The sequence below is a fragment of the Melanaphis sacchari genome, unplaced genomic scaffold (assembly GCF_002803265.2).
Source record: "Melanaphis sacchari strain LSU unplaced genomic scaffold, SCAv2.0 Contig0_pilon_pilon, whole genome shotgun sequence".
NCBI classification, from domain to species: Eukaryota; Metazoa; Arthropoda; class Insecta; order Hemiptera; family Aphididae; genus Melanaphis; species Melanaphis sacchari.
The window spans coordinates 5,698,095-5,709,692 of record NW_020270366.1 but is presented as its reverse complement, the minus strand read 5'-3'; the positions used below and the strand labels follow the sequence as shown (position 1 = coordinate 5,709,692).

At 25.2% G+C, this 11,598-nt stretch overlaps 2 protein-coding genes across 2 annotated transcripts; one reads left to right on the top strand and one right to left on the bottom strand.

Annotated features, from left to right (window-relative positions):
- Positions 1-316: 316 nt before the first annotated feature.
- LOC112604060 (ornithine decarboxylase antizyme 1) lies at positions 317-5,685 on the bottom strand. The gene is given in 3 exon segments (XM_025352930.1): positions 317-678; positions 681-864; positions 5,071-5,685. Coding segments are annotated over 3 exon segments (387 nt in total). The 5' UTR covers positions 5,251-5,685; the 3' UTR covers positions 317-655.
- A 688-nt stretch (positions 5,686-6,373) lies between these two features.
- Positions 6,374-11,343, top strand: LOC112604053 (ribulose-phosphate 3-epimerase). Its single transcript, XM_025352922.1, has 4 exons — positions 6,374-6,472; positions 8,145-8,384; positions 8,465-8,794; positions 11,191-11,343. Exons 1-4 carry the CDS (start codon positions 6,380-6,382, stop codon positions 11,299-11,301), a joined length of 774 nt encoding a protein of 257 aa, XP_025208707.1. The 5' UTR covers positions 6,374-6,379; the 3' UTR covers positions 11,302-11,343.
- Positions 11,344-11,598: the final 255 nt, after the last annotated feature.

The following is an 11,598-nucleotide window of genomic DNA, read 5'->3' as shown; positions in this document are numbered from 1 at the left end:
TAATAATTCTGTTGCAAGACTAAACTGTATAAGACTATAGGACACTATTTTTTTATGAATATACTGCTCTTTATAAAAATTAGTACTTTTAAACAATTGTTTAACACTTCAACATGTACAACATTTTTTCATACTTTTCTGTATTATAAAAAAGTATAATTACCTTAAGAGCTTTTAATTTATTAAAAGATTACCAATAGTTTTTTATAAAAGGCAAATAAATAAAAACAGATTGATACCCATTTAAATATATAATATTGTTTTTTTTTTTTGTATAACTATAAATTATTCTTAATCTAAAAATAAAAATTGAGACATTAGAAAAAAAGTTGTAATTTCATTTACATGATTGTTAAAAAAAAAAAATTATTCATCTATGTAAGTAACAAACAAAAGCAAAATATGATTTTAAAATATAGAGTAACTACTTAATTATTGTATGATTTAATAAGCATCAATTTATACATTTAATAATAATAATGTTAAGGAGCAACAAAGAGGGCTAGTGGCAGCATTGACAATCAAATTCAACTATGTATCCTAGTTTAAATACTTATAATTTTGAAATTATTTAAATTTTTTTATACTCTCAAGAATGATAGAAACTTAATGAAATTATGATTCAACATCGTACACCATGTAATGGTTATAGTTATCAATAGCAGCATGTGGTACAATCTTGTTGAGCCCTGGAGGTTGTAAAGAAAATCCCAAAAACATGAAACCTCTGACCAGTACATTACGTTCAGGATGATTTTTGGCAAAGCAGACAATGATATGAGATACATTTAAATATTCTTCCGCGTATTCCAACATGGCCAAAAAACCTTCTTTTGATCCAACTGGTCTTTGTGCATCTGCCACCTAAAATATAAATAAATTTAATAATTTTATAGAAAACTTGATTCAAATCACTATGCAAGCTTTACTGTCTGTTTAATAATATCTTCCCTACTTATTTACTTAGTTAAAAATATAAGATGATAATGTATCAGTGTATCACCATCATAAACATAATTTTTAATTGCATCTAAAAGTGTGTAATATGGAAAATCATGAAAATTAAGGGTAAGAACTATATATCTGTGTTTGCATGTAAGTTTTTTACAATAAATCAGTTTTTTAAGCAGTTATGAACATAATTAAAAATTTTTATACATAAAACTCAATAAAAAATTTTAATTATTGTAAAAAATCTACATACAAAAGGAGATTTAGTTCTTAACATTCAATTTCATAATAGATCAATTTACTTTATTGTTAAAGCTAATGAAGCTAAACATAACTGCTGAGCATAGATTTGCTATGTCATGTATTTCTAATACGGAGACAATAAATGTGGTTATAACGTTTTCTTAAGAAGACACTGCACGTGTTATCACCATCTTACATACATACAACATAGCAAATTTTCGTTCAGCAGAATCCATTTTATGTTGTTAGTTTTAATATTAGAGTAAATTTACCTATTATCAAACTTAAAAGTAAGATTTTTATTTAGGCATCATAAAAGCTTTTATTAATATTATAATTTTAAAGTTTTAATATTTTACATAAGTATAACTCAATTTAAAATTAAAATATCAATAAAAGCCTAAGTGATGGCCTAGATAAAATTCTTACCTTTAAGTTAGATAATAGGTAAATTTACTCTAATATTAAAACTAAAAACATAAAATAGATTTTGCTGAAAGAAAATTTACTGTGTTGTATGTATGTAAGACGGAGATAATACATGTGGGTAAGGTGTCCTCTTAAATAGAAAGTATACTAGTAAAATCAACAGACATGTTAATATAATATGACTTTAAATTATTATAAATATTATATTCTATTTGAATAAATAACACTCTATATCATGGACATGGGTATATTATATTAACTATACATAAAATGTGTTATTTTTGAAGATAAATGTTATATATATGATATACTAATATACTTAATGTAGTATGCAACTAAAACAATAAATATTTCTTTTCTAAAAAATTATAATCATAAAAATATTTATAGTTACTCAGTTTTTGAACTAAGGTTTTATTTTTTTATTATTACAACTTTTCTCCAAAAATTAAAAAATGAAGGTAGAAGTAGATAGATACTATAATAATAATAATAAATTAATAATACTTAATAATAATTAAGTATTCTTTTATCTAATAATTTTTTTTTAGAAGTGATTTATTTAAAATATAAATTATCACTTCTGATAAAAATATTATAATAACCATAAATTGTAAGTAAAAAATACAAGTAGAGGATTAATATTTAATATCAATCAGAATTTTAAAGATAAATAATTTAGATTAAAATAAATACAAGCAAAAAACTAGATTATAGGTACTTAAGAGATTTTATCCACTATCTAGCAAATCAAATAAAGTTGATAAATTTAATGCTGAAATTTATTTTCTTAATATATTATAATTTCTTAAATTTAAAAATTGCCACACCATAGCCAATGAACGAAAATACTTCTAAACCACAAATCTATCTCAACTACTGGAACCAATACAGCTGCATCTGTATTCATATATATTTTCTGAATTATAAGCTAATTTGATACCAGCTTAATATGTTATTCTTTTTTAGGCTCATACTCAAAATAAATATAACAAATCTTGAAGTAAAATTCCCTATTATAAAAATTATAAAAGATAATATTTTTGAGTACCTATTTGATACATCAGGTTTTATATTATTATTTAACTTAATTTTTTTTTTTGTAAATTTAAATGGATATTTAACTATTCTGTCATTCTATGTTCATACTCTCAAAAATAATATTTTTTATAGCTTTTGCAATATTCATTTAAGATTAGATAGTTAAAAAATAAATTTGGATGAATGTATTTTTTGAAAGTTGCAAGTGGATCAAAGAGAGGAAACAAATAGTGAACTTGGTTAACTCAAAGTTGAAGGGACCAGAAAAAAGTTCGAGCTATTCAAATTGAAAATTTTTGAAACCGTTTAAAATATATTAATTCCTATATATTTATTATGAATAAAGTAATGTAATAAAAAATATTTACAGTGTATTTATATGTGATTTATGTATATGTAATTTTAAGGAGGTATGTATCTTTATGTATCTACACATAAATGAAATGAGGTAAGAAAATTATTTCAAAAAGGTATTTATTTTTGTTTGAGTTTTAAGTAAGAATGCACAGTAATGTATATACAAAATTGAAATTAATTTTAAATACCAATTGTTAAGTAAGGTGTGCAGTAGTACAGCGGATCAAAAATGGCTAAACACATTATATACTATATTTAACTGAACAAAAAACTATATCAACCACTTCTTAAAAACAATTGATGAATTTAATACAGCAAATAAGTAAATAATATTAAGAAAATTATATTGTTCAATTAAAAAATATTATTTAGATAGAATAAAACACAATTATCTATGGTTTAAATAACTGTATAGCAAAGCAAATTGCAAATAATTATCAAATTAAATAATAAAAACTAAAACTATTAATTATTGTTTTATCTATGTATGAATTCAGGTATCTAAATATTCTTTGCTCTTGTCTTAAGTCCAACAATTTTATTTACAGTCAATTCACAATTTGTTAAAGGTGATATAATAAAAAATTAAGTACCTAGGTATTAACATTAAATATATATGATTTTTACATTATTCATGTTTGATTATCTGCATATTTATTTTAACTTTTTAATTTTACATAAATTTACATTTATCAAATAGTCTAAATAAAAATAAACTTTTATGGTCAAAAGATAATATTTAAAATATATAAACATAAAAATAATATTTGTCCAATTAAATGCTGGCAGAAAGTATAAAATATATTCAGCAACAAGGACAAAATGTTAAAATATGATAATAATAATAATAATAGCTAAGTTAAAAATAAAAAGTACTTACTAATCTCATGGTATTATCAATAAGATAAATTAGGATGGTAAAATTAATTAGATAATTTAATTGATTAATTAGAATTTGTTAATAGATAATAGGTAGATAAATTGATCTAAAACAAATTATCAACAACATCTATTTATAACATTAAAAAAATATTTATTTAATATTTTTATAAATTATTTTAATTAACTAAAAACACTATTATATTAAATTGTAAATAAAGAAAACAAATTTAAAGGTTCCAACAGAAATTAAATTTTGCTATTAGCTTGTATATAACTAGAATTTTACTTTGAAAATTAAATTTAATAATTTCTTTAATTTTTAGGAGTAACCTAGCCACATAAATTTGGGGAAATACAGTATTAAAAATAGATACTATTTTTTTCAACACCAAGTATAAGCAAAATTAAATAATTCGATATTTCAAATTTATAAGTTTCAATAATATATTACAGAACTAATTGAATATTTTTACTTCTATCTAGATAGAAGTTAAAGATTCAAGTTTCATCTATATTTCAAACCCTTTTGGTGCATGTGTTCTTAAGTAGATACATAAATCAAATTAAAATTTCAATAATAATACGAGTAGGAACCAATATTTGTGAAAAACATTAAAATGGTTTATGTAATTATCATACAACATAAAATAAAAATATATGATTATATTTATTATTTTTATTTTGTTATATATAACCTGAAAAACATCTAAATCAGAAAATACAGAAAATTTAAGTTTTACGAAGCTATATAAGTATCCAATGTAAATAGAAAAAACGTTTTGATGTACAAATAATCACTTATAGTAGCTATACATAATATACCTACTAAACATATATTAAATTATGGAAAACATAGAAATATTTTCTAAATGACACTCCTTATACATAAGTTTAAAGTCACACCTACTATAAATGTTGTTAATATAATATCAAAACAGATAACTTTTTATCGTGACCTTGGATGAAAACGTGTATTTTAACATTTAGCAACACATAAAATGAAATGCATTTAATGTAATTAACTATGTAATATACTCTTCAGAAATCAAATCCTCATAACGAACACAGCTATATGTCTGTCATTGGTTTTAAAACCATTGTGTTCATCTGCCAAGTAACGATGTAGTGCGATAACAATGTGCCATGAATAGAGTACCTACAACTCACCTGAATGTAAAGCTTACGCCCAGACAATATTGTATCCCATTGTATATCCACATCAGCCGTGATCTGCATCCCAAACGTAATACGTACTGCATATTGCTTCTTGACATCCTCCAAAAGTTCGAATTCATGCACTGGTTGTGATTCCAGTACAGAGAGCTCCGATTGAATAAGCTTGCCCATGCCGCTGCTGCCCTCTCTGTTGCGTTTGGCTACAATTGCGGCATGGGGGACATCAGGACCACCACTGAGGCCCAGGGCAAAGAGAAATGGAGTATTGCGAGGGCTCAGCGTCCAAAATAGAGTTGTCGATGCCGTAGCATGCCGTCTGCCAGTCGCGCATTATTGACAACAGGCTGTTGTTTCTCTTACTACTACTACTACTATTACCGTTTTTACTACTTGATATTTTCTCCATGGTCACGCGGCACCTTTAAAACCTCCACAGCGAATAATTGCAAAACAAAATTATCGTCGAAAACTGTAAATCGGTTGTCCGAGTGTGTGTTAAGCACCAGCGAAGTTCTTGTGCGCCCAGATGACAACGTAAGAATAGACGAACACGGTAAGAAGTAAGAACAGTTTGAGACCAAAACACAATGGACGGGGGTTCTTGTTTGTACGGCACGGTCAACTGGCAAGAGGTGGCTGGTTCGTCCCGCTCCGCCTACCCATGACGTCACAGCGTTTCGTCTTTACTCTGCCATCCACAGTGTCACGTCATCTGTCCTAACGTTTCTTCCATGACGGATCCGACTTATTCGTTTTACCTAACGTCCTCGTAGCCGACCACAACCGCCGACGGAGTCGACGGACGACGGACTTGAACGACCAATACGGCTGGTTGGCGGTCGTGACGGAGGCATTATGTTTTCATCGTAAACTAAAAAAAACATAAAAAATCAAAAAGGTCATTCAATCACGCGATAAGCCGATAACGCGTCGGAATACATGAGGTATTGAGGTGCTTCTGCCACTGATTCGATAACACCGGTCGGCCGTGGCCTATTATTCTGTCTCTTATCCACCGGATGATTGTGTCTGCACTCCGCAGTCCGCACATGTTAAGCGTAACCGACAGATTCTTATTTCCTTTTGCAGCTCGACGAACGTTCAAAGATCATGATACTATAGAAGTTGTAATAGGTGCTTATCGCCGGAAATGAACTCACTGGTAACAGCTTGACGGCGTTCGTGTGTGCAGCGTACTTTACTCAGTCCTCGCAGCACAGTCTATGTAATTTCTTTTTGTGCAGCAAGCATTCACAGTACTATTCATCTATTCTGTGCTATAACTACAGTAAGATTTGTTATGGAGTTTATTAGAATTATGCCTTCCCAAAATCCTTTTTTACAATCGTATTGTAAAATGCCCTCAAAGGGCCAACCCTCTGAACTTCACTCAGTAAGTTATTTCAACGGTTTTTTAAACCGTCCTAAATCATGTACTTAAAAACTGTGAGATATGAGACACCAACTTTTTATTTTAAATTTTGATTACTTCATATTTATACATTATTTTATGCGACAAACTTATTGATTGTCAAACAATTGATTTTATAAAAATCAATATCGATATATCAACTTTCCAAAACTAATGAACACTCACTAGTCTAAAATCCAATTACACTAGAAATTTAATTTAAATAAATATTAAACAATATCAGATACTATTGTTAAAATTGTTGGAAACAAACAAAATCTACTCAGATAAAAATGTTGATGGACAAAATCTCTTTCGGTTCATTCACAATCAATTAAATAAACACTAAATTTAAATTTTCATAGGTATTAGAATTTTTTTTTTTAATGATTCTATTAAGATGTTACTATTACATTTTAATGTCTTGATTTGCATACCCATCGTAACCCTTTTGATATTTATTAAAAAAAAAAAATGCTCTCTTATAAATTTAAATTTATCTTTATTTGATTAAATTAATTTCATTATATTTAATAAATTATTAAATTCAGATTAATATATATATTTTTTTTAATTGTATAATAAGACATTCTTAGCCTATAAGGTTGTCTATATCTATAGATAATTAATAACAATAATTTTGGCTATTTTAACATGATAATAATTATAAGTAGTAATAGTTATAAAATAAGTTAAAGTAGGTTAGACATATTGACAATAATAATAGTGTAGATGAAGAATATAACTACATTATAGTTTAAAATTATTTACTTAATACTAATTAGCGAATAAAATCATGTGGACCATCTCATTTTAGACGCCTTTGAGGTAGTGGATGTATGTGTAAGTTGAAGTATATTGAGCCTATTGATTTGTGGAGTGAACTATGGAAATTTGTTGGAACGGCAGTTACATAATCTTGAATTTTATTGATACGAAGATCTTTATGTAGATTTATATATTAATAATTAGGATACAACTAAGTCTCATACATCTAAGATTTGGATAGAGTATTGTGAAAACCTCATACTATTTTATTTGAACTGGCATTTGACATTAGGAAATATTTATTAATTCAAATTTGTATAGGAATACAAATCCAATTTAGTTTATTTTTTATATTTAGTAAATAAGTAGTATTTTTGAAAATGAGAACATAATTTTTGTATGTATTATTATATACTATTATTTGTAGAAATCACAACTTTAAAATAAATAAGGAGATTTTGTACACCTATATGCTGATGAAAAAAAAATGAGTTTTATTATTGACCTTAAAATTATTTTTAAGTAAAATCTTGGACTTTGTTTAATACAAATAATTGTTTTATAATATTTATACTTATTATTTTAAAAAACCTCAAAATTTATCAACTCAATTTTGTAAACCATGTGATTTGTATCGCAAACTTAAATTAACTTAAAAGTATTGTTTACCATATTTCTTCAACTTTTGTATTTTTTTAAATTTTATATATTGTTTTTTTTTTTACTGAACAGCATTAAGTAAGTGTGGTGTACCTTGGCTCATTACTTAGGATATTTTGTTTAAATTGGACAACCTAGGGTCTTAATTAGTTTAAATTAATTAGATTCTGCTGTATATTTCAACTATAAAATATTAGATAATTTATTGTTTTTTTTTTGTTTTTAGAAAATGTCCAAGACATTATCTTGTAAAATAGGTCCATCTATTTTGAATGCTGATTTATCACAGTTATATAATGAATCTCAAAAGTTGATAGATAGTGGAGCAGATTATTTACATTTGGATGTTATGGATGGAACTTTTGTACCTAATTTGACTTTTGGACACCCAGTTGTTAAATGTTTAAGAACTAAATTGCCCAATACTGTATTGGAAACACACATGATGGTTCAAAATCCAATTCAAGTATAATTTTTAATACATAGAATAAATATCTATTTATAAGTTTGCCTAATATTCATGTTATTTAAAAAAAATTATATTAGTGGATTTCTGCTATGGCTGATGCCAATGTAGATCAGTACACATTTCACATTGAGCCATGTGATGATGTTCCTTTGGTATGCCGTAAAATTAAAGAAGCTGGCATGAAAGTAGGCTTAGCAATAAAACCTGGCACTCCTGTTACATCTGTTGAAGAATATATAGATATGGCTGATATGATTTTGGTGATGACGGTTGAACCTGGATTTGGTGGTCAGAAATTTATGACTGATATGATGCCAAAAATAGAAATGTTAAGAGAAAAATATCCCTCAATGGATATTGAAGTTGATGGAGGTATTGGTCCAAATAACATTGATGTTTGTGCTAAGGTAAAAAGTGTATTATTCAATTGAATAAATTTTTAACTAAATATTAAAATATTCTATTTTAGTATTAATTAGGGATTGGAAATTTAATTAATTTAACATTGTAAATGATTGTTATTGATCATTATATTTTAATATCATGAAATGTATTTCTGATTTCATATTTTATTTATTTAAATAATGAACATACAATTCATTCTATTGAGACAAATTATGTTAGTTTTTAAAGTCAATCAGTAGTTTAATTCAAAAAACTTAGCTTTTACTACTTAAAATCCATTATTTATTTATTATTCCATAATTAATAAAATATAAATTATATAGGTATTAATCATTAAATATTTTTTTTTAAATATATTTAGTGGTATAGTGGATACTCACTTTGCAGTTTCCTAATTTAAAATATTGCATAGAGGAAAAAATTAAAGTGAGTATATAACTATACAGTCTTATAATTCCTTACAAGGATAATCATATCAAAAATATATAATTTTATCAATGTTTCTAATAGAATATGCTATATAATAATGCAGGAGCATCATTTGGGGGGGGGGGGGATCAGGATGTGCAATTGCACTCTTTACTTTTAAAATATTACTAATTGTCCTACATCCTGCTGAGATCAAAATTAAATTTTCTTAAATTGATTTTTACTATTTATATTGGTGCAATGATTCGGTCCATATGATGTGTAGAAATAATTGAAAGCAGGAGAAAGTACAATGTACATATACGTATATCTATTTTTATATGGCCTGGTGAAATTTCAAAATGACCTGCTTGAAAGTTGAAACCTTGCACACCCAAAAAAAAATCTGAAATGACACCTCTGAGTTTATGCCTAAACATTTCTATAAAACTAATTTAAGAACAATTTAAACAGTTATGGTCAAACATCATAATTTTAATACCTATTACCTACCATCATTAAAAATTAATGACAACACGTATACTTCACAGTGTCAAAATATATTTATAATATAAATTGTGTAAACTGTATTTATTGCTTAATGTCTAATACAAGTTATATTTGTATTATTTGTTAGATTGTTCTAAAAATCTGCACTATATTAAATGACCACTAACATTTTTTAAAAATTAATGAGATTTATGACACAAATCATTTTTCAATTACATACCTCTATTTAAAATCCTTTTAAAACCAATGCAAACTAAAATGAGTTGAATTAATTAAACCTATTATTTTTAAATTATTGGAAAAATACTCAATGTATAGTGTAGAGTTGGTAGTTTCAAAACTGTCAATAGTTGAAGTTATATAAAAAATATTTCCATTGGTAGTCTTCAGTTGATTAGATTTAGATATCACCTTAATGTCTGGTATCTTAAACATGTTTTTAACAAAGCCATATTATGATTTTAGTAGATGCAAAATACAAATTTGTGTACCTATTGAGATAATTTAAAACAAAGTATGGAAATTATATTGAAAATACAAAAATGGCAAATAACAGTAAGATGTTTAAAAATATAACTTTCACTAATAGTAATAAAATAATTTGTATTAATGTCAAACAGTTTTTAACTAACATAAAAATTTTTTAATTTATGTTTACAAAAAAACAATGGAGATTTAAATGTTATTAACAATAATAAAATTATGAATAAGTCAATGGGTTATAACTTATAAATAATACCTACAGGTATAATAAAGATTCTGTTAAACATTTATGCTGCAATTTTCTATTGAATAGGTACAAATCAAATGATAAATTTCATAATTTATTATATAGAAATTGAAAATTATGAAAATATTTGGATGGTAAAAATATTACAAAATTAAGCAATTTAATAAGTATATTTTCAATGTCCATCCTACTCTTATCTGCAGAATGTGAAAAAATATTTAACTAAATAAATATTATTAATTTAAAATTAACTATTAAGTACAAGATTGATAATAAATAACATTTCTTAACCCATATTTATAAATTATAATTATAAATGGACTTAATGAACAGATCCTTGAATTATCTATGGATTGTTGATTAGTAAATTACAGATTAGTTGATAATACAAGAATGAGAAGAGCTAAACCTCTGCCATCAATTAAAAGAATATGTTTATGGAAAATACTACAAAAAATAAAATAAAATATTATATATTAATCATTACATATATTATAACCCTTTTGTCACTTCTATAAAATCAATCATTTATATACTTGCTGTGTTAGACCACTGAATACATTTCTTAAGTTAATCATAATTTTTTTATAATTAATAATTTAATGTATAGGTACTTAAAAAAATATATATTTAAAATTATACCATTGAATATCAATATTTGTTACCTAATTATATTAATAAATAAAATCCATGGTTTAGATACCATTTAATTTTATACTAAATAATAAAGAAATATTTATTTTTTTACAGGCTGGAGCAAACATGATTGTATCTGGAACCGCAGTGATCTTAGCTGAAAATCCACCTAAAGTTATTAAACTTCTTAAAGATGCTGTTAATAAACATTTAAATAAAAAATAAAATTGTCAATTTTATTTTTTAATAAAGTTTTTTGTTGTCAATGAGAGCATTAACATTTATTAAACTTATTATTTAAAATATCTTGTGTTTATTGATTGAATTACCCATATAAATTTATAATATATGTAATATTAATCAATTGTGATACTTGTATATATAAAATAAGTGTAGTAAATATTGATTTATATACTATACTAATTTTAATTGTTTTATATGTAATGCTTAAAAAATTAATTTTACTTTTAAGTTTTAAATACAAAATAATCAGATAAAATATAACCAGAACTATAAATTGAT